At 46.1% G+C, this 24,725-nt stretch overlaps 2 protein-coding genes across 5 annotated transcripts in view; both read right to left on the bottom strand.

The window, feature by feature from the left end:
- GLI2 (GLI family zinc finger 2) overlaps nt 1-24,725 on the bottom strand; it is a 452,275-nt gene that overhangs the window by 283,974 nt on the left and 143,576 nt on the right. For 3 of the 4 annotated variants that reach the window (XR_011364490.1, XR_011364485.1, XM_069982433.1), the window contains exon 3: nt 13,860-13,932. The gene's annotated coding sequence lies outside the window, so the exon portion shown is untranslated. The remainder of the gene's footprint in view (nt 1-13,859; nt 13,933-24,725) is intronic. The other variant, XR_011364486.1, reaches the window with a different exon arrangement.
- On the bottom strand, nt 17,066-22,952 carry LOC138801732 (uro-adherence factor A-like). The gene is made up of 4 exons (XM_069984824.1): nt 22,934-22,952; nt 21,987-22,037; nt 18,088-18,683; nt 17,066-18,046 (listed from the first exon to the last, which is right to left on the bottom strand). Exons 1-4 carry the CDS (start codon nt 22,950-22,952, stop codon nt 17,066-17,068), a joined length of 1,647 nt encoding a protein of 548 aa, XP_069840925.1.

The following is a 24,725-nucleotide window of genomic DNA, read 5'->3' as shown; positions in this document are numbered from 1 at the left end:
CACAGCAGAGCCGAGTTGTCGGTTACATTGGTCAGGCTCAGCAGAGCCGAGTTGTCGGTTACATTGGTCAGGCACAGCAGAGCCGAGTTGTCGGTTACATTGGTCAGGCACAGCAGAGCCGAGTTGTCGGTTACATTGGTCAGGCACAGCAGAGCCGAGTTGTCGTTTATATTGGTCAGGCACAGCAGAGCCGAGTTGTCGGTTACATTGGTCAGGCACAGCAGATCTGAGTTGTCGGTTACATTGGTCAGGCTCAGCAGAGCCGAGTTGTCGTTTACATTGGTCAGGCACAGCAGAGTTGTCAGTTACATTGGTCAGGCACAGCAGAGCTGAGTTGTCGGTTACATTGGTCAGGCACAGCAGAGTTGTCGGTTACATTGGTCAGGCACAGCAGAGTTGTCAGTTACATTGGTCAGGCACAGCAGAGCCGAGTTGTCGGTTACATTAGTCAGGCACAGCAGAGCCGAGTTGTCGGTTACATTGGTCAGGCACAGCAGAGCCGAGTTGTCGGTTACATTGGGCAGGCACAGCAGAGCCGAGTTGTCGGTTACATTGGTTAGGCACAGCAGAGCCGAGTTGTCAGTACGGTAGGGACTGGTTCAGCAGTAGCAGATTTATATACTATACCAGGATGGGGGCACACACACTCTCTCTCTCTCTCTCTCACACTCTCACACACACACACACACACACACACACACACTCTCTCTCTCTCTCTCTCTCTCTCACACACTCACACTCACTCTCTCACACACACTTACTCTATGCAGGGAAGCTCCAGGACCCATTCAGTCTTCAGTGCTCCTCACACAGCGGCTCCTCCCCTCCCCCTCATGTTCCGACCTTGCAGCAGAGACAACGGCAGCCAGAGAAGTTTGTGAGATGGAAGGAGGGAGGGAGGAGAGAGGAGAGGGGGAGGCAGGAGAGAGGAGAGGGGGCCCGCTGCATCTACCTGTTATCTGGGAGAGCACACAGGCCGGAAGTCACCAGCTCCACACGAGCCTGGGAGCTGCTGAGGAGGGGGCCGGTCCATTGGGGAGGGTAGGGGGGGGGGGGATTCTGCAGCCCGGTCCACAGACAGTGCAGGGGGGAGGAGGGCCTAATGATTTTAGTTAAGTAGAAGGGGCCCCTTACATCTGCGGGAGCTCTCCTCTCTCCCTGCACTGTCTGTATACCAGGTTTCTCATAAAAGTGAAGTGTGTGGGAGACCCGGGCCCCCCCATAGGCCGGGCCCCATACACCTGTACTGCCAGTAATGCCCTGTTGGCGGCCCTGCTTGTAGTCATACTGTCAAGGCGCCATAGATGCTGTCCCCAAGTATGGCGGTAGTATTATCACAGGAAGGGCTGCCATATTGGTTGTCACTTTACAATTATTTTGTCATTAGTTTTTGAGAGTTTAAAGGGGAAAAGGCCAAAATATTATTCCTTGCTGGTGGTGGAAGAGTAAAAAGAAGTCATACTCACCTGTCTCGGTTCCCGCACAGTGCTGTGTCCCGCTCCTGGACCCCTCCAGTTATGTTACAACCCAGTTGAGGGATGCCCTGCTCAGCCAGTAAGTGATGGGGGTGGGACACCACTGCAGTCACTGATTGGCTGAGCGTGCTAAATACTACCCACTTGTGATGTTCAACACGGGTCGTTACATACCTGGAAACCGTGAGAAGAGAAGACCAGGCAGGGTACAGGAGCCTGTCGATGCGTCTCAGTGCGGGAACAAGAACAGGTGAGCATATTGGCTACTTTTAATTTCCCCCACCCCCTGCTGGACTTCTCTTTTAAAAGTGACAACCAATATGGCTGCACTGTTGATAGGGCTTCTTCTGAAGAAGAGAACATCGTGTCCGCCATCTTGACTGTAAGATGTGGCTTGGTCACCTCAGGTGTTCATTCTGTGTAATCAGATTCTGGTGACATTAGGGGGGTGATAGATGGCTGGGGAGGGGGTACTCGGTCACCTCTGGTGCTGATTCTGTGACATGGGGGGGTGATAGATGGCAGGGTGGGGGTACTTGGTCTCCTCTGGTGTTGATTCTGTGACATGGGGGGTTGATAGATGGCAGGGTGGGGGTACTCGGTCACCTCTGGTGTTGATTCTGTGACATTGGGGGGGGGGTGATAGATGGCAGGGTGGGGGTACTCGGTCACCTCTGGTGTTGATTCTGTGACATGGGGGGGTGATAGATGGCAGGGTGGGGGTACTCGGTCACCTCTGGTGTTGATTCTGTGACATGGGAGGGGGGGTGATAGATGGCAGGGTGGGGGTACTTGGTCACCTCTGGTGCTGATTCTGTGACATTGGGGGGGTGATAGATGGCAGGGTGGGGGTACTCGATCACCTCTGGTGTTGATTCTGTGACATGGGGGGTGATAGATGGCAGGGTGGGGGTACTCGATCACCTCTGGTGTTGATTCTGTGACATTGGGCGGTGATAGATGGCAGGGTGGGGGTACTCGGTCACCTCTGGTGTTGATTCTGTGACATGGGAGGGGGGGTGATAGATGGCAGGGTGGGGGTACTTGGTCACCTCTGGTGCTGATTCTGTGACATTGGGGGGGTGATAGATGGCAGGGTGGGGGTACTCGGTCACCTCTGGTGTTGATTCTGTGACATGGGGGGGGGGGTGATAGATGGCAGGTTGGGGGTACTTGGTCACCTCTGGTGTTGATTCTGTGACATTGGGGGGGGGGTGATAGATGGCAGGGTGGGGGTACTCGGTCACCTCTGGTGTTGATTCTGTGACATTGGGGGATTATAGATGGCAGGGTGGGGGTACTCGGTCACCTCTGGTGTTGATTCTGTGACATGGGGGGTTGATAGATGGCAGGGTGGGGATACTCGGTCACCTCTGGTGTTGATTCTGTGACATTGGGGGGGGGGGTGATAGATGGCAGGGTGGGGGTACTCGGTCACCTCTGGTGTTGATTCTGTGACATGGGGGGTTGATAGATGGCAGGGTGGGGGTACTCGGTCACCTCTGGTGTTGATTCTGTGACATTGGGGGGGGTGATAGATGGCAGGGTGGGGGTACTCGGTCACCTCTGGTGTTGATTCTGTGACATTGGGGGGGGGGTGATAGATGGCAGGGTGGGGGTACTCGGTCACCTCTGGTGTTGATTCTGTGACATGGGGGGTTGATAGATGGCAGGGTGGGGGTACTCGGTCACCTCTGGTGTTGATTCTGTGACATTGGGGGGGGTGATAGATGGCAGGGTGGGGGTACTCGGTCACCTCTGGTGTTGATTCTGTGACATGGGGGATTATAGATGGCAGGGTGGGGGTACTCGGTCACCTCTGGTGTTGATTCTATGACATGGGGGGGTGATAGATGGCAGGGTGGGGGTACTCGGTCACCTCTGGTGTTGATTCTGTGTCATGGGAGGGGGGTGATAGATGGCAGGGTGGGGGTACTCGATTACCTCTGGTGTTGATTCTGTGACATTGGGGGGTGATAGATGGCAGGGTGGGGGTACTCGGTCACCTCTGGTGTTGATTCTATGACATGGGGGGGTGATAGATGGCAGGGTGGGGGTACTCGGTCACCTCTGGTGTTGATTCTGTGACATGGGGGGGTGATAGATGGCAGGGTGGGGGTACTCGGTCACCTCTGGTGTTGATTCTGTGACATTGGGGGGGGGGGTGATAGATGGCAGGGTGGGGGTACTCGGTCACCTCTGGTGTTGATTCTGTGACATGGGGGATTATAGATGGCAGGGTGGGGGTACTCGGTCACCTCTGGTGTTGATTCTGTGACATTGGGGGGGGGGGCGATAGATGGCAGGGTGGGGGTACTCGGTCACCTCTGGTGTTGATTCTGTGACATGGGGGATTATAGATGGCAGGGTGGGGGTTCTCGGTCACCTCTGGTGTTGATTCTGTGACATTGGGGGGGTGATAGATGGCAGGGTGGGGGTACTCGGTCACCTCTGGTGTTGATTCTGTGACATGGGGGGGTGATAGATGGCAGGGTGGGGGTACTCGGTCACCTCTGGTGTTGATTCTGTGACATGGGAGGGGGGGTGATAGATGGCAGGGTGGGGGTACTTGGTCACCTCTGGTGCTGATTCTGTGACATTGGGGGGTGATAGATGGCAGGGTGGGGGTACTCGATCACCTCTGGTGTTGATTCTGTGACATTGGGGGGTGATAGATGGCTGGGTGGGGATGCTTGGTCACCTCTGGTGTTGATACTGTGGGGGGGAGGGTGATAGATGACAGGGTGGGGGTACTCGGTCACCTCTGGTGTTGATTCTGTGACATTGGGGGGGGGGGGTGATAGATGGCAGGGTGGGGGTACTCGGTCACCTCCGGTGTTGATTCTGTGACATTGGGGGGGGGGGGGTGATAGATGGCGGGGTGACTTTGTCACCTCTGGTGCTGATGTCTGACGCTCTGTATAATAAGATTATAGTGGGTATATTGTGATGGTGACAATTGGGGGGGGGGGGGGGCATTTTGTCCATTTTGTGTTTCCGCTCCGGTCCGGCTCTTCATTTTGAGGCTCCTCCACCGACGCCTGCTGTGAACCATCATGACAGGCAATTTGTCTCTGGGTTAATTAATGGCAGTGCTCCATTCACATCAGGCTGCCTGGTACAATAGGAACACTGCCGCTCGTCTACAAGGGGCTTCTCCCTCGTCTTCATCTTATTTAGCCTTTGGGGAGCGATTGTTAATAATCTTCATGTTAAGCGCCACATTGGGGGATTGTCATGTGCAGGACCCTAAACAACCTCATGTTACATTGGACCACTTGTTGGCTGGCACTGGGGCATTGTGGGCATCGGTCGACCCTTACAATTGCTTCTATACATCATATACTGTATATATAAAGTGGACCATGACATTTTGCCAGGTGCACATTGTGGCATCACTGTATAAGAGGAAACTATGGGCACACCACAGCTGGCACTGTATGGCAGCTATGACTGGCACTGTATGGCAGCTATGACTGGTACTGTATGGCAGCTATGAGTGGCACTGTATGGCAGCTATGACTGGTACTGTATGGCAGCTATGAGTGGCACTGTATGGCAGCTATGAGTGGCACTGTATGGCAGCTATGAGTGGCACTGTATGGCAGCTATGACTGGTACTGTATGGCAGCTATGAGTGGCACTGTATGGCAGCTATGAGTGGCACTGTATGGCAGCTATGAGTGGCACTGTATGGCAGCTATGAGTGGCACTGTATGGCAGCTATGACTGGCACTGTATGGCAGCTACGACTGGCACTGTATGGCAGCTAAGACTGGCACTGTATGGGACTTATGGCTGGCACTGTATGGCAGCTATGACTGGCACTGTATGGCAGCTATAACTGGCACTGTATGGCAGCTATGACTGGCACTGTATGGCAGCTATGACTGGCACTGTATGGCAGCTATGAGTGGCACTGTATGGCAGCTACGACTGGCACTGTATGGCAGCTAAGACTGGCACTGTATGGGACTTATGGCTGGCACTGTATGGCAGCTATGACTGGCACTGTATGGCAGCTATAACTGGCACTGTATGGCAGCTATGACTGGCACTGTATGGCAGCTATGACTGGCACTGTATGGCACCTCTTACTTTTTCTTTAGCACTCATTCACTAGGTGACCTGATCCTCCTGAAGTTCTGCAGCAGCTGAGGTCTGTATTATTGCTCCATATATTATTGATAAGTTATATACAGCGTCCCCAGCGATCGATATCACCCATTGTATTCCTGGTAGTGACTCCTCATTATACGCATTGATCCTTGTACATGGGGCTTACAATCTAATCCACCTAGAAGGGATTCAGTCACAGTTACTATGGGGGAGGAGAGGCTGCGAGATCTTACAGAACGTTCTTCATCCTGATGGGGTCTGAAACAATGGATTGGACGGCTTGTTGTCCAGTCCCCCCCCCCCCCCCCCCCCCATCTAGGTTGTTGCCAGATAGATATGAACCGGCCATAGGAACATATTGTGACATTACAGAACCTATAGATCCAGTCCTGATGGTCCTACTGATGGATCTGGTGCTGAGTATTATCACCTTAAGGATTATGGAAGACCTGGTGAACATTAAAAAAGACTTTGGGGGACATTTATAAATGCTGCGCCCCCGGCGTACGCCAGCCATATACCCTACTCATCCGGTGGGCAGGGGGGTGGGGGGTATGAAGGTGGGAGGAGGGGTAAATCATGGCAGAAATCTACCCCTGCTCAGGAGGTACGGCAGGTCAGGTGGGCACCTCTTATTGATCCGGCGGGTCTTCATAAAGTCCCCTTATATTTAGACTACACATATAAAGGGAAACCCTCCTCATCAGGTCCATGCAGAAGGCAAACATCAAAGGTGCATATAAAGGGGAGACCCCACACATGGGAATAAACATTTATTTCACACTTTATACATAAACTTTTCAAAGGAATAACTGCTGGTTAGTGTGATAGGACACAACGTGCTGTAGGTCTTGTGTTTTATCCATTGGCTCTCCTTGTATAGTACAGTGTTGTATGTGTATGGTGTGCATTGTATAGTACAGTGTTGTACGTGTATGGTGTACAGTGTATAGTACAGTGTTGTATGTGTATGGTGTACAGTGTATAGTACAGTGTTGTATGTGTATGGTGTACAGTGTATAGTACAGTGTTGTACGTGTATGGGGTACAGTGTATAGTACAGTGTTGTACGTGTATGGGGTACAGTGTATAGTACAGTGTTGTACGTGTATGGGGTACAGTGTATAGTACAGTGTTGTATGTGTATGTGTACAGTGTATAGTACAGTGTTGTATGTGTATGGTGTACAGTGTATAGTACAGTGGTGTATGTGTATGGTGTACAGTGTATAGTACAGTGTTGTATGTGTATGGTGTGCAGTGTATAGTACAGTGTTGTATGTGTATGGTGTACAGTGTATAGTACAGTGTTGCATTTGTATGGTGTACAGTGTATAGTACAGTGCTGTATGTGTATGGTGTGCAGTGTATAGTACAGTGCTGTATGTGTATGGTGTGCAGTGTATAGTACAGTGCTGTATGTGTATGGTGTGCAGTGTATAGTACAGTGCTGTATGTGTATGGTGTACAGTGTATAGTACAGTGTTGTATGTGTATGGTGTGCAGTGTATAGTACAGTGTTGTATGTGTATGGTGTACAGTGTATAGTACAGTGTTGCATTTGTATGGTGTACAGTGTATAGTACAGTGTTGTATGTGTATGGTGTACAGTGTATAGTACAGTGTTGCATTTGTATGGTGTACAGTGTATAGTACAGTGTTGTATGTGTATGGTGTACATTGTATAGTACAGTGTTGTATGTGTATGGTGTACAGTGTTGTATGTGTATGGTGTACAGACAGTGTATATTACAGTGTTGTATGTGTATGGTGTACAGACAGTGTATATTACAGTGTTGTATGTGTATGGTGTACAGTGTATAGTACAGTGGTGTATGTGTATGGTGTGCATTGTATAGTACAGTGTTGTATGTGTATGGTGTACAGTGTTGTATGTGTATGGTGTGCAGTGTATAGTACAGTGTTGTATTTGTATGGTGTACAGTGTATAGTACAGTGTTGTATTTGTATGGTGTACAGTGTATAGTACAATGTTGTATTTGTATGGTGTACAGTGTATAGTACAGTGTTGTATGTGTATGGTGTGCAGTGTATAGTACAGTGTTGTATGTGTATGGTGTACAGTGTATAGTACAGTGTTGTATGTATGGTGTACAGTGTTGTATGTGTATGGTGTACAGTGTATAGTACAGTGTTGTATGTGTATGGTGTACAGTGTATAGTACAGTGTTGTATGTATGGTGTACAGTGTTGTATGTGTATGGTGTACAGTGTATAGTACAGTGTTGTATGTGTATGGTGTACAGACAGTGTATAGTACAGTGTTGTACGTGTATGGTGTACAGTGTATAGTACAGTGTTGTACGTGTATGGTGTACAGTGTATAGTACAGTGGTGTATGTGTATGGTGTGCAGTGTATAGTACAGTGTTGTATGTGTATGGTGTACAGTGTATAGTACAGTGTTGTATGTGTATGGTGTACAGTGTATAGTACAGTGCTGTATGTGTATGGTGTGCAGTGTATAGTACAGTGGTGTATGTGTATGGTGTGCAGTGTATAGTACAGTGTTGTATGGTGTACAGTGTATGGTGTACAGTGTTGTATGTGTATTGGCCACACAGAGCAGCACACGCGGCGGCTGGCTGAAGGTTTGACCCCGCTCTGTTGGGCTCAATGTGACGATAATTCACTTTGGTGCGGCTCTGTGGCAGATCACGGGCAGATCTTGTCACCGAGCGGCTTACGCACCTGTTAGAATGTGTCGGGGATACAGCCTCCAGCTCCACTATTACTAAGAAGATAATTTGAGATTAGAGCTCATTATCCCTTCTGAAACACAAGGCCCATATATTATCTGCGGGATTATACAGACCTCTAAGAGGCTCCCCGCGGGTTTGGCTTTACCAAGCATCAGATCGGCATTAAGCTATGAGAGCTGCTCACACGCTGGAGGAGTCTGCTCAATGAGGCCAATGTGATGGAGCAGGCAGAACCCAAATAAGTAGAATCAGCTCTACCGCAGCCAGAGCAGCTTGATGACCGCCATCTATACGTCCATCTATAAGGGGCAGATCTATAGATACATATAGAGAAAGTAATGAACCTCCTGTTTCTTAACACCCCATCATAGATCACCACCTCCATGTCTCTCCACGATATACCTCATTCCTTCCATACATCTAGACACACACAAGCAGCTTCTACGGTATATACAGGCGCCACAGAATATAAAACTACTATTAATCCACATACTGTCTGTAATAATTCCCTACTGTGTTCAAGGTCTCTGATTCCTGTCATTCATTGTTTACTTATCCTGGTCATGTGATGGACACATCGGTACATGTACACAACATAAGAGCAGTATTATAGTATGTTCTTGTATATAGGAGCAGTATTATAGTAGTTATATCCCTGTATATAGGAGCAGTATTATAGTATGTTCTTGTATATAGGAGCAGTATTATAGTAGTTATATTCCTGTATATAGGAGCAGTATTATAGTAGTTATATTCCTGTATATAGGAGCAGTATTATAGTAGTTATATTCCTGTATATAGGAGCAGTATTATAGTAGTTATATTCCTGTATATAGGAGCAGTATTATAGTAGTTATATTCCTGTATATAGGAGCAGTATTATAGTAGTTATATTCCTGTATATAGGAGCAGTATTATAGTAGTTATATTCCTGTATATAGGAGCAGTATTATAGTAGTATATTCTTGTATATAGGAGCAGTATTATAGTAGTTATATCCCTGTATATAGGAGCAGTATTATAGTAGTTATATCCCTGTATATAGGGGGCAGTATTATAGTAGTTATATTCCTGTATATAGGAGCAGTATTATAGTAGTTATATTCCTGTATATAGGAGCAGTATTATAGTGGTTATATTCCTGTATATAGGAGCAGTATTATAGTAGTTACTGTATATTCCTGTATATAGGAGCAGTATTATAGTAGTTATTGGAAAATATAGTGGAGACAGAGCGGCTGGCACTACTATATACACAATCGGTATGCGATAAAGCGGACAGGCAGACTCAGAACTGGATAAACTGTGCGGCTAGTGGAGGTGCCCAATGCCAAAGCAAACAGTCCAACTTGGAGTAGGTAGAAGAATTGAGGCGGTCACTCACCACGTTAGATGCCGAAGATTCTTTATTCATCCAGGAATGAACATAGCAGGGAAGGGGGAAGGTGGAGGAGCGGTGCAATCAGACAAACGTTTTCGCGGACTTCCGCTTCGTCAGGTCTGGCTACGTAACACAGGTGGGGGTGTGTTTATAGGTAATGTGATACAAGTGAAGATAGTATAAAAGTACTACAAAACAATGTTATAAGAACACATTAAAAACAAGCCGATGCAAGCATATTAGAATAGTAGGGCATTTAAGTCGTTTCTCTCATTGAGGCCAGAGACGCCAGTAGCGTCCAATCGGATAATCCATCTGGTCTCACATTTAAGCAGCAATTTCAACCAGTCCCCACCACTGCCGGGAGGGTTAACCCTTTCCAAGCCTATCACCGTTAAACATCTCGCATCATTAGCATGATCATTGCGTACGTGGTTGATAAGGCGGGGGACCCCTTTTCCCGATCGTAGCGAGTAGAGATGCTCTTTAAACCTTGTCCACAATGCCCTCTTAGTTTTCCCTATATAATACTTATGGCAAGGACAAATAATAGCATATACTACATGAGTAGTTTTACAAGTAATGAACTGTTTTATGAAACATTCTACCCCTCCCAAAATAATGTAGGATAGTGTGAGTAGCTGGGGGCAGTATTGACACTGCCCGCAGCGTCTGTTACCTGAGGGTAGAGATCTAGTTAGCCATGATTGAGTGCGGTCAATCCTACCCGAGGCCAATGTGTCTCCTATGGTTTAACTCCTCTTGAATGTGAACAGTGGTTTATTCAGGGCAGCGGTTTTAATGTCTTCATCCTGTTCTAAAATGTACCAATGTTTTCTAATGATATTTTTAATAGTATCATTCATGAGGGAATTTTGTAATGAAAAGGTGAATCTTCTCTGCTCGTTATTTTGTTGTCTAGTGTGTTTGTATTTGGGTATACGTAGGGAAGTGTAGCTCATGTTGCTCACTTTAATATATGCGTCATTGATGACGGCGGGGAGATATCCCCTAGCTGTCAAACGATGGCGCAATTCGTTGGCTTGGACAAGGAACGTCTCGTCATTGTTATTGATGCGTCTGATTCTCAACATTTGGCTACAAGGTATAGACTTTTTAACAGAAAAAGGATGTGAACTAGCAAAATGCAATAAAGAATTGGAGGCTGTCACCTTACGAAAAACAGATGTATGGATGGAATTATCAATAATTTCTACTTTAACGTCCAGAAAATCTAACTTAAAACCCCCAAAATTATATGTGAACAGCATGTTAACTGAATTTGATGTATTCAGATATGTGACGAATTCATGAAACATTTCTGGGGTGCCATTCCAGACAATGAAAATGTCGTCCACATATCTGAAAAAAGAAACAATGAATTTAATGTAGGGATTCTTAGTAGAAAAAATGAAAACTTGTTCAAACCAGGAAAGGAAGAGATTGGCATACGTACAGGAGACCGGCGTGCCCATAGCGGTGCCAGTCTCCTGACGATACCAATCTCCCTCAAAGGTGAAAAAATTATTCCCCAAAACAAAAAGGAGGGCATCGCTAATAAAGGACCTGCAAGAGGATGACTGGCACGTGCGTCCAAGGATGTGGTCAAGAGCCCCCACACCAGCATCATGAGGGATGCGGGTGTAGAGGCTCTCCACATCGATGGACGCCAAAGAATATCCAGGTTGCCAGGAGATAGTATCTAAATCTAGCAGGAAGTCATTTGTGTCCTTTAAATAAGTAGCGAAGGTCGGGAGGAGAGGCCTAAGGGCCCAATCAAGGTACTGTGATAGCCCCTCAGTCACCGAGCCGACCGCCGAGACAATGGGGCGGCCCGGCGGCCGGCTCAGCGACTTATGTATCTTGGGTAACAAGTACCACTTCGGTTTGCGAGGCGATAAGCTTCTCAGCAGTTTTCTGATCAAGGGCTTTGTTGGCCACTGCCTTATGAAGGAGTCCTCGCAGCCGTTCTTTAATCTTGATGGTCGGGTCCTTGTCAATCTTGACGTAGGTGTTCCTGTCGTCCAATTGGCGATGTGCCTCTTCCAGATAGTAACTCTTCTGCATGACTACTGTGGAGCCACCTTTATCTGCACGTATGATCTTCAAATCAGGTCGTTTTTTTAGCCACTCTAAGGCTCGTTTCTCACTGTGTGTAAGGTTATTGGGAGGTTTGGGGTACACAAGTGCCTTAGTATCACGTAGCACTGATTTGTAAAAAATATCGATTGCTCCCCCTGGGGGAATTTGCGGGGAGAAAGTAGAAGGTTTCCCTCCTGAGAATAATTCTGTAGCCTGAACAACAGTACATGAAGGAGAAAGATCTTGTTCCAGAGTAGATAAAGTGTGGATACTGGATATATCCTGAGGGGTGAGCTCTTCAGGCATGAAAAAGCCCAAAGGACCAATGTGATACTGCAGGATAGGTGATGCAGGCTTATCTTGTGTATTCTTGTGGACGTTAAAGAACTTATGCAGATTGATCTTCCTAATGGCTTTGAAGAGGTCGGCCTCAAAATTCTCATATGAAAATTCTTCGTGCAAGCCAAAATTCAATCCTTTAGTCAGTAATGATTCACAGCCGTCTGGTAAGTCCACCCCAGAGATGTTAACTACATTAGGGGGATCGAGGGGAGTACCCCCGTTTCCGTTTGGGGACTCTCTTGTAATTTGTATTTCCGCCCCCTCGTGCGCCCTCTCCGGGTCGGTTTCCTAAAGGGGTGACTCTGACTTGGTTAGGTTCCACTCTGTATTTACTGCCCGTGTCGGATTGGCTAGAGTCCCCCTTCCCCGCTATGTTCATTCCTGGATGAATAAAGAATCTTCGGCATCTAACGTGGTGAGTGACCGCCTCAATTCTTCTACCTACTCCATTATAGTAGTTATATTCCTGTATATAGGAGCAGTATTATAGTAGTTATATCCCTGTATATAGGAGCAGTATTATAGTAGTTATATTCCTGTATATAGGAGCAGTATTATAGTAGTTATATTCCTGTATATAGGAGCAGTATTATAGTAGTTATAACAGTCTCAAAAGGCAGATAGCAGTCGGCACCACAAACATACAGCAGTAGTCAGGACAGAGGTGAGATAATAAATCCACCGGGGTGCTCCGTATAGAAAAAGACAAATGCAATAGCAAATGGAAAAAACAGATCCGGGCACTCACCGGCAAGGTAGGATTTCTTTATTCAGCCACTATGTTCAGCGGGGAAGGGAGGACAGGTGGAGGTGCGGGCGCACGCTACCCCAGGACAGCTGTTTCACAGCCGTGAAACAGCTGTCCTGGGGTAGCGTGCGCCCGCACCTCCACCTGTCCTCCCTTCCCCGCTGAACATAGTGGCTGAATAAAGAAATCCTACCTTGCCGGTGAGTGCCCGGATCTGTTTTTTCCATTTGCTATTATAGTAGTTATATTCTTGTATATAGAGAGCAGTATTATAGTAGTTATATTCCTGTATATAGGGGCAGTATTATAGTAGTTATATCCTTGCACATAGGGGCAGTATTATAGTAGTTATATCCTTGCACATAGGGGCAGTAGTATATAGTCATATCTGTCAAATCAATCAACTGTGCAGAATGTAAAAGCATACATTATAAAATCTTTTGTAATAAATGTCATGTAACCTGGAAAACATTTTGCTTTATTGATAATAATAGCAATTGACTTATTTACTGATGGAATCGAAAAAATCTGTTTAGCTCAGCGCCCCTGGAGGTTTAATGGTGTAATAAGGAAATGTGGAGGGGAATATTCCACTGTTATTATAGTGTTCTGGTAAGCAGCACCCATGATGTTTTGCTCCTGCATTTTACCAATGACATGGAGAGGTACGTCGGTGTATCTGACTTTCATTTCACATTGTGGTTTCTTTTTATTTTGATTTTCATCTTATAAAACAATGCAAATAAATATAAAAATAATAACCGTAATTATTCTAAATTTTCATCCGTATTGTTCCAGGCTGCTGTTGTTTTAGGTGTGTCCCTTAATACACAGAATTTGTCTCTATTAAGTTCCCTTTGTAAATCTGTCTTTGTGCACAACCACAATAGCGTCCATTGTGTGCAATGATAACAGGGCCCTGGGTTCTGCTCCCTGCTCCTTGGACCGTCTCCCATAAGCTCTTAATGATAATTCTGCTGCCTTTCATTACCTTATTTTCCTGTACGTAGCCCCGGCTTCACCTTCTGCCCCCACAACGTCCTTGTCCTGCTTCCAAATTCTGTCTAAAATGAAATGAAAACGTTAAAACTTGTTCTGCTTAAAGATAGGGGCTAAGTGTCTGATCCCGTGCAATCGCATAAACAGGGACAAGACCCCCCCCAATCCCATCCACTGAATATAAAGGGGTTGTCCACTGTTATACAACTTTTAAAGGGGTTGTTCACCCCCCCCCCCCCCCAAAAAAAAAGTCCTTTAAATAAACTGGTGCCACAAAGTGCCATAGATTTGTAATTTACTTCTACAAAAACATTCTCTATTCTTCAAGTACTTATCAGCTGTTGTATGTCCTGCAGGAAGTGGTGTATTCTCTCCAGTGTGACACAGTGCTCTCTGCTGCCACCTCTGTCCATATCAGTAACTGTCCAGAGCAGCAGCAAATCACCTCTACTGCTCTGCAGACAGTGTGTGACGGTGTGTGAACATAGCCTTATAGTTTTATAATACCGCCGTATAGTGCTAAGACAATATACAATACAAAGTGTCAAGATAACACTGCCATATACTGCCCACATAATACCACCATAGAGTGCTCAGATCCTATGCAGACACGTCATATTCTTGAAGGGAGCACTTAACACTGCAATCCTATTTCCACATAATACCGCCATACACCAATACATGATGTAAGGGACTGAAATATATTTGCATGTAATGCACACAAAATACTCTATAATCTGTGACTGATCTAAAATGTTACCATCTATAGTATACAGGGGTATGAGGCAGGTCGGGCACTTGTCTATAGGGTCAGGTCATCACCCATGGACAATGTGTCAGATGTGTAGATCCTGATAAGTATCGTCAGTGTGGCACAGTAAGGTGCCGTCATCCATCCTTCATACTGCGGCCTCAGGGTTTACTTCTGTCACTTTACTATCACAGTCATGGGTTTGGCATCTGCTCTCACGTAAGGAGCTGTCAGCACAGTCATCAGCCGCTATATATATATATATATGTTATGTGATGCGGGTACAGGGCCTATCCCTAGTGATAGGATTCATTTATCATCCATGGCCGCTGTGGCCTCGGGGATCTAGGATGATGTATTTCCTGAGTTGATTCTGAATGAAAACCATCCGTCCGGGGCGGTGAGGAGCTGTCATCACAATCATCACAATCCTCGATATCGTGGCCTTGGGGTTCATTTCGATCTGTCTTCTAATCACAATCGTCGCTGTGACAGCTTTTCTCAGGTAAAGAGCTGTCGCCGTATCCATCACCATCTCCAGGCGCCATGTTTCCTTGCACAACAGGTTTTGACTCCAGAGCAGATCTTCGTGCCTGCCGTCACTCTCACGCTCTGGGTGGTTCATCAAGTTACCCCATGTTCACACAGTCACAGTGAATTGTCGGGTTACCCTCACTTGTAGAAATCATACCCTAACCCTCATAGCTGCCCCACCACATCCCACCCAGGGCAGTAATGGGCAGGTTATCTATGGTTTACATGAGATGCCGCCATCCTGGTGTTTGTAGCTCATTTAGTGTAGCCAATACAGTCACCAACTCTGAACCTATTGCATTGTCCCTGAGAGGGGTCCATTGTCTTTTCTAACAAGTATAGGTCGGTACTGTGCATTTGTGTAAATTCTGAGACTGAAGTCAGTAGTGAGCAACTCCCACCACCAGATGTCACTGTTCTACTGCACGGCTGATGGTCTAAAAGTATAAAAGGGTTAACTGATGTTTTTATTATTGATGATGTGTTTTTCTTGCCACTGTTTCTGCTAACCAATCCTTGAGCTAGTTACCTCAGGAGTATTCACCAATCACAGAGGATTGTCCCCAGTCTATTGCCCAATCAGATTCCCCCCTGTTGGCCTTATATATATAGTGGGGGGAGGGGTCAGAGTCCGTTCTAGTTGTTCCAGTCAGTGTATGAGAGAGTGTACAGACACAGAGCCTGCTGAGAATGTTCTTACAGGCCCTGGCCTGCCGCCAGGAGCCTTGTGTGGGACTATTTATTATTTATTCTGATTGCTAGACCCTAGACATGTCCGGCTAGAGCACTGCATGGAGCTGCGGTGAAGGACAGGGCTAATGTATTCACGCTGGGGGACTTGTGTCATTAGTTTAGCTAAGTGTCTCCTGCAAATTGCTAGCGGATCCCTTGAGGGTCTCTCGGGCAACTAGGTCTCTCACCAGGTGGGCCTGCAATCCCTGATCGTGTGTCACTCTATGCCCACATGGTAGCTTAGGTGGACGTATTTTCCAGTGGATTCAGGACTTTTCTCTAACAGCCCAAGCTGAACCACTGTGTCTGAATAGGTCCCTAATCCATAGCTACAGAACCCTAACTCAATCTCAACTAACTCCAAGTCTATTTCCACTGACTACAAGCTTCACAAGTGTATTCCAGTTTTTCTAACAGGTATTGTCAAGTCCTTATCAGTATTCTGTGAATCCTATTTGCCCACACGTGTGAGAACACTACTATCACATTTACCTCCACAAGAGTGATTGCAGCTTTGAACAAAAGTCTATTGTATTCTAAAGCAATACAGTAAACTATTTTCCTGGTTTCAATGTCTTTTTCTGGACTTCCTCTTTAAGCGACTTTAACTGAATGTGTTTTGTCTGGTAGAGACAGGTCTACTTGCTTACAGCAGACTTTGCTGGTAAGGAAATATGAAGTGAACTAGGCCTAAACCCCCTCTCCTTCTGTTGTGTAGCAAGAGACAGATAGGCATGTCTTCCCAGTATCCTCAGCTAGACTAGAATGATCCAATCTTTTTGGCGAGAGGGAAGTGGAATACTCCTGCAGCTGGAAGGTCATGTGACCAATGTTTAATGCAGCCTTTACATTTGCACCATCATTAACATCAGCACCATTAGTAATGACAGGGCCATCAGTGACATCATGATTATCAGTGACATCAGGACCATCAGTGACATCAGGACCATCTGTGATATCAACACCATCAGTGCTATCAGCACCATCTATGACATCGGCACCATCACTGACATCAGGACCATCAGTGGCATCAACACCATCAGCGATGTCAGGACCATCAATCACATCAACACCATCTGTGACATCAGGACCATCAGTGGCATCAACACCATCAGTGACATCAGGACCATAAGTGTGGCATCAGCACCTTCAGTGATATCAGGTCAGGACCATGTGTGACATCAGCACATTAGTGGCATCACTGATATTGAGGTTCCTGATGGCCCTAATGTCACTGATGGTCCTGACCTGATGTCACTGATGGTGCTGATAGTCCTGATGTCACTGATGGTCCTGATGCCACTAATGGTGTTGATGCAACTGATGGTACTGATGGTCCTGATGTCACTGATGGTCCTGATGCCACTAATGGTGCTGATGCCACTGATGGTGCTGATGTCACTGATGGTCCTCATGCCACTGATGGTCCTCATGCCACTGATGGTCCTGATGTCATTGATGGTCCTGATGCCACTGATGGTCCTCATGTCACTGATGGTGCTGATGTCACTGATGGTCCTAATGCCACTGATGATGCTGATGGTCCTGATGCCACTGATGGTCCTGATGCCACTGATGGTGCTGATGCCACTGATGGTCCTGATGTCACTGATGGTGCTGATGGTCCTGATGTCACTGATGATGCTGATGTCACTGATGGTGCTGATGTCATTGATGGTCCTGATGTCACTGATGGTGCTGTCATTGATGGTCCTGATGTCACTGATGGTCGTGATGCCACTGATGATGCTGATGTCACTGATGGTCCTAATGCCACTGATGATGCTGATGTCACTGATGGTCCTGATGCCACTGATGGTCCTAATGTCACTGATGGTCCTAATGCCACTGATGATGCTGATGCCACTGATGGTCCTGATGCCACTGATGGTCCTGATGCCACTGATGGTCCTGATGCCACTGATGATGCTGATGCCACTGATGGTCCTGATGTCACTGATGGCCCTGATGTCACTGATGGTCCTGATGCCACTGATGATGCTGATGTCACTGATGGTCCTGATGCCACTGATGGTCCTGATGCCACTGATGATGTTGATGTCACTGATGGTCCTGATGCCACTGATGGTCCTGATGCCACTGATGGTCCTGATGCCACTGATGGTGCTGATGTCACTGATGGTCCTGATGTCCTGATGCCACTGATGGTCCTGATGTCACTGATGGTGCTGATGCCACTGACGATGCTGATGTCACTGATGGTCCTGATGTCACTGATGGTGCTGATGCCACTGACGATGCTGATGTCACTGATGGTCCTGATGCCACTGATGGTCCTGATGCCACTGATGGTCCTGATGCCACTGACGATGCTGATGTCACTGATGGTCCTGATGTCACTGATGGTCCTGATGCCACTGATGATGTTGATGTCACTGATGGTCCTGATGCCACTGATGGTCCTGATGCCACTGATGATGTTGATGTCACTGATGGTCCTGATGCCACTGATGGTCCTGATGCCACTGTTGATGTCACTGATGGTCCTGATGCCACTGATGGTCCTGATGCCACTGATGGTGCTGATGCCACTGATGATGTTGATGTCACTGATGGTCCTGATGCCACTGATGGTCCTGATGCCACTGTTGATGTCACTGATGGTCCTGATGCCACTGATGGTCCTGATGCCACTGATGGTCCTGATGCCACTGATGGTGCTGATGTCACTGATGGTCCTGTAAGAACTGTAAAGTTCCTGCTGTGCGGTCTCCAGAACCAGGTGGTCACCACCAGACCCGTCTACATCTGGGTTAGCCGCTCTTACAGGCCTGTACTCTACACTTTATGAGAAATATTCTGCACCCTGTCTCCTGTATTCTGCATTAGGAATGTGTTTGTGTGAACTTTAGACGATCGCTTGGATTTGTTTTTAATGAGCAATGATTCATATGGGCGGATAGTCTGAGGACAGCTTCCAGCGATTTGCTTAAAATACCCGTAATTTGCCGTTAGCTGCGACTCACTTTTACTAAGCGCTAATTAGTAACGGGAATCCTGTGCTGCGGCGTGTCCCTGCCTGACTCCCCGCTGTGTGATCATCACTCTGCCTCCCCAGTGTGGGATCAGGCTGCGGTTACATGGGTCATGGGGTGATATGCAGGAAATTACTGCAAAAACATCCTAGCACCGCTGCAGGTTATTCCAGGCAGTTTACCTGCACTCAGGTGCAACCATTTCTGTGTTTTTTTCATCTTATTAATTTTTGCACAAGAATGCAGAAAAGCATCAAATATAATAAAGGAATTATCCAGTGAAAGTCTTTTTCTTTCAAATCAGCTGGAGTCAGAAAGTTATATAGATTTGTTTTTTTACTGCTACTTAAAAATCTCCAGTCTTCAAGTACTTATCAAATACTGTATGTCCTGCAGGAAATGGTGTATTCTCTCCATTTTGACACAGCTGATAAATACTGGAAGACGGGAGATTTATAAATAGAAGTAAATTACAAATCTATATAACTTTCTGACACCGGTTGATTTGGGGAAAAAAAAAAAAACATTCGCTGGAGTACCCCTTTAATTTTGCAATGTCAGGATCAGGTAAGTATCTATAAGGGGTGAAGAAGGTGCGGTCAGGAGCCCCATAAAGTCTCTAGCCCATATCAGCAATCCAGTACTATCCAGCATAAGGCTATGTTCACACACCGTTAGAGTCCGGCCGTTCCGTGACCCCGGCCGGGATGATGCGGGCAGAGACCTTAAGTGCCGGCTGGATGATCCGTCCGGCCGTGGAACTCTGATGCGGGCGCATTAGCGTGCGCCCGCATCAGAGCTTCCCATAGTCGCTCGCTTCACTGTGTGAACTGACAAGTCTGACATGTCAGTTTTTTGCGGCCCCGCATGGGCTCCCAGGCCGGAGCGTATACGATGTGTGTACGCTCCGGCCGGGATCCCATTCATCAATAGGCATTGTTCCACCCCGCAGAACTACGGCCGTAGTTGTACGTTGTGTGAACATAGCCTTATAGTTGTGGGGTACTGCGGGAGATTTTGCACTGGGCCTATCTCACGTTTCACCTCTAGTCAGGATTTGGGGGCACAATCATACCATGGTCTTTTTCTAAATGCACATTTTATGTCACCTTCCAACACTAGGTACTGTATGTAGTTCTGTTGCTCTAATATACAGAAGGTTCTATGTGTTCCATAGAACAGGAGCTGCAGAGAAGGGTGTCCAAAGTCTCTACAACAATACAGTACTCATCCCAGAGACTGGGCAAATGAGTATGGGGTCCCGATCACCTCTTCCATGAGTCCCCTCAACACATGCCCCCCAATCTCAGGAAGAGCACATGTGTCCCCAGGCCCCTTCTTGGCAGTGAGGAATGGGGGCTTGTATAGTGTGTGTTGGTGTGAACCATCATCAGAGGTATGGCCCCATCGTTCTCACATCCTCCATGCATGGATTGCGATCTTCTGTAAACAAAAAAAACATGTATTTGTGTGCATTTGTTTTGAATCGTTTTTATAATCAAAGTCAAGGGAAAAATGGTTCAAAAGGGACGCACACAAATGAAAAAAACTGTGAAACCAGCCTAAAGCTATTTAGGAAGACACAGCTTACTGCTTCTTACCGGGCACTTACCTGTACCTGTCCAGCAACACTATGGCAGCCCGGGAAATTCTTCTTATTGTGCATACATGATCCACATGAAGCACTGTACCAACATGTTTCGGGTCTAACCACCCTTAGTCTTGGCCACGTCATTGTGTTGCTGGGTCTATACTTCTTTCATTCTTCATGTAAGACTAGTAATAGTTTTGCACCATTGCACTTTTCAGGGAGTTCTATCAGGACATAACGGGAGATGTAAGTTTTGTAATTTTTCCACATTTTTTGTGACTGTTTTATTTCCAGCCGTAAATAGAGTTGTAGTTTTGCAACAGTTTTGTCAGGGCAAAATGGGAGTCGTAGGTTTGCAACAGATAAAAAGCCACACATTGGGGAACCCTGATACAAGAACAGCAAAATGGTGAGAAATCGAAACGCACATGTATGTTAGAAAGACGCAGGAGATGAAGCGCTGAGCGTCGTCCATGGAAATCCGGGATTTTATGACAAGCGTTGTTATTTGTTGGGATCCCATCATCCGCCCCTTCTCCAGCACTGATCACTGATTCATGAGATTCTGCTGGGAGTTTCCCCCTGAATTCCGATGAATAAGGCACAGGAGACAAGGGGCGATATTGACGTCCAGCGGCTGCAGGCGAGGGATACGCTGGAGAATAGATGCCACAAATCTCCGCTCTCAATCATCTGCGGCCATAAATTAAAGGAAAGTGACAAGTGGCAGACAATGGCTGTTATCTCTCCCGGCCGGAGCCCATACGGTTACATTGTGTCCGCGCTGACACTTCTATCTGGAGCTCGTCTTAGTGCCGCCCACATCCCCTCCGGAGAATGTATTGTGAAAGCTTCTCCTTGTTACAGCTTCTCTATTGGTGATTTCTGCCCTATAGAGGAATATTCGACACATAGAAATGTAAGGCCCATGTATAGGGAGCGCCGCGGCATCTATGAGACGCCTCTGTGTGTCTATTGTGAGAGACCGCTCCAACCTACCGGACAAAGAAAATCCAACTTCATCTGTAGCTGCTTATGTGTCCAAAAAGTTCAATGTGACTTATATCGAAAGATTTCTAAGAAGGTGTTTTTACGTTTTTATTTTAATGTCAAACGTTGCCCCTTTCTCTTAATACTTTCTAAAAATGAATCAGCATAAAAACTTCTGTTATTTGGCAAAGTTTTTTTTTTTTCTTTGGATTCAAAACTTTTTCTCTTTGAATACCAGATTTTTTTATTTTCTTCAATATATGACTTTGGCATTAGAGTTTTTTTGTCAAGATTTTGAACTTTTTTTTTTTTTACATCAAACCTTTTTCTGGCATTCTTTCCTTTAAACGTTGCCCTTAGATATGACGTGGACTTCTCCACACAGTCCCCATTATTAGACCCCCTCCTATATAGTAGCCGGTTGAATCTCCTATGGCCTTTAGAACTGCAGAAATTCATTGTAGCAGGTGATGTATTGCAGGAATATCGGCCCCTGTGGACAGGATCACTTCTCAAACTTCTCACCATGTGTTAGGCGATCCTTACATACAACAACCCATTTTGCTCCAGTGGCCACTGCAGGTAAAAACAAGAGAAACACCGCGGAGCGTAAAAGGTAATGTATAAAGTTTGTTATTTTACACTTAACACAATATATACAGCCCTTTCTGCGCAATAATCGAGCCGTGTTATAGGCTTATTTAGCGATCTACCAGATTGGCCCTCACTTACATTAAGGCCCTATTACACAGACTGATATTTAGGAGCAAGCGAGCACCGACCTGTCAGGTCAGAGCTCGCTTGCTCCTTGTTCTCCGCTCACTGTCTGGGCTAATAAACACACCGACAGTAAGCAGTAGGAGTGGGGGCGCGGGGAGCTGCAGGGGGGGGGGGGGGGGCTCCTTGGATGATCTATATATAGTGATGGTCTGTTGTGGCCACTCCTATAAAGTTGTTGTTTTTATTCAACATGCTAAAAGACAATGATCTGCTGACATTATGCTGATTGTTGTCTTTCAGCTTGAGCTATTACACCACATGATTATTGACCGGAACGGCCGGTAATCGGCCAAGTACGTCCAAAAATAGTTTAGTGTAATACACCCCTTAGGGTCCTATTAGACGGGCTGATCAATACTGTAAACAAGCGCCGATCTGCTAATTGTTAATTGTTTAATGAGGGCGGCACAGACATTGTTAGCGATGTCTGTGCAGCCCTTGCTCAAACAATTAGTTCCTATAAAAACGGACCAAACTATAAGCCATGGCTTTGAAAAAGCGCGACTTAGCGTGAAACGTTCGTTGCCAATCCGTCCTTTGTATTACTGACTGTCAAGATGGTGTAATAAAGAATACGTGGAAAGTTTAGCAAGTGCCACATTGCCTCTATTTCTCTAAAAGTCTATTGGATGTTGTTTGCTGAGAGGTGTAGAGCACTGCCATTACCACGCCAGTGTCCAGAGAAACTTTACCAGCTGGGATCTCCTGCATAGCGGTGAGTGGATAGTGCCGATACCCATTTCTATGAACTGCATTAACTAATTTTGGGGTGCTGAGATCGAAAATGATGTTCAAATTTGGAAATTGGCTCTAATTTTCAAGATATAGACGTACTTTCTATATTTCTCACAGCCTGTGATACAATACTAGGAAAAGTTTTCATCATCAGTATTGCATCATCAACTGGTATATTGCATCATCTTAGAATGACCAATAGAAGGATATAAAAGACCATGGGGGAGATAATCAAAAACTAACAGTAAAACTGTCTTAGTTTCCCATGGCAACCAATCAGAGATCAGCTTACTGCTACTGGTAAAATGAAAGCACCACTCTGATTGGTTGCCATAGGCAACAAAGACAGTTTTACTGTTAGGCAGTTTTATCTCCCCCCCATGTGATGCAATCCTAACTAAAATTGCATAACACAGCTTTATATATTCTCCCTTTATCAGTCATCCAGCAGTTCAAACAGTTCGTATTATGTCTTTCAGTCTGTATATGTTTATTACAGTTTGGTTCATATCGTTCAGCCTATTTACATTTAGCAATGCCTCAGACCTGCCATAAAAAAGCAGATCATTTCTGCTATATATGTGGTAAAGTCACCTTTTCATCACAGAAGCGAAGTCTGACTCCTTTGGTTAAGAAAGCCTACCACTTGTATTTTGGCTGCAAAATAGGAGATCAGGACAAGAGTTGGGCTCCACACACATGCTGTAATAGATGTTCATCATACCTCAGACATTGGTTGAACGGGAAGAGACAATCTATGCCTTTGGCAGTGCCAATGATCTGGAGAGAGCCATCTGACCATAGTGACAATTGCTACTTCTGCAATGTGCCTCCAATTGGGAAAGGAATTTCGGAAAAAAAACCAAATATTCCATCTGAGATACGTCCGATAGCTCATTCAGAAGAACTGATAGTTCCAAAAGCACCAGAAACATTCTCAGTCGATTCAACTGAGGAGAAGGAAGAAGGATTTTGTCATGAACCATCTACCTCATCAGATACAGATTTTATTGCATCAATCTCCACGGAACCACACCTAATATCGCAAAGTGAACTGAACGATCTGGTTAGAGATCTAGACCTGCCCAAGAGTAAGGCAGAGCTCTTAGGTTCCAGGATTCAACAGTGGCATCTGTTAGCAGATGATCGGATTTCTTTTTTCCGCAACCGTCAAAAGCATCTTGTCCAGTTCTTCTTCATGGAAGGTGATCTTGTCGCATGCAATAACGTCTGCAGTTTAATGGAAGCCCTCAAAATCAGCTATAACCCCGATGAGTGGAGGCTATTTATCGAGTCATCGGTGCTAAGTTCTAAAGCTGTCTTACTGCACAATGGCAATGCACTACCTTCAGTTCCAACTGGTCTGTGGTGACTTGAAAGTGGTTGCGCTAGGTTGCTTGGTCTACAGGGTGGATACACCATGTACTGCTTCTTCCTATGTGAGTGGGACAGTCATGCAAGATCAGAACATTACAAGAAGACTGGCCACTCCGAAAATCACTGCAGCCAGGGACTAAAAATGTTATGTATCCAGCACTTGTTGAACCAACAAAGATACTGCTACCTCCATTGCATATCAAGCTTGGTCTTGGTCTTGGTCCTCAAGGCATATAAAAACCTGGGATGTAACATGTCTTTAAAGATTCATTTCTTGCACTCTCATCTTGATTTCTTTGCACCAAACTGTGGAGCGGTGAGCAATGAACATGGTGAACAATTTTACCAGGAAATTGCGACTATGGAAAAAAG

Source organism: Dendropsophus ebraccatus, chromosome 9, assembly GCF_027789765.1.
Source record: "Dendropsophus ebraccatus isolate aDenEbr1 chromosome 9, aDenEbr1.pat, whole genome shotgun sequence".
Lineage (NCBI taxonomy): Eukaryota > Metazoa > Chordata > Amphibia > Anura > Hylidae > Dendropsophus > Dendropsophus ebraccatus.
The sequence above is the reverse complement of the archived record's forward strand: the minus strand, read 5'-3'. Positions and strand labels throughout refer to the sequence as shown.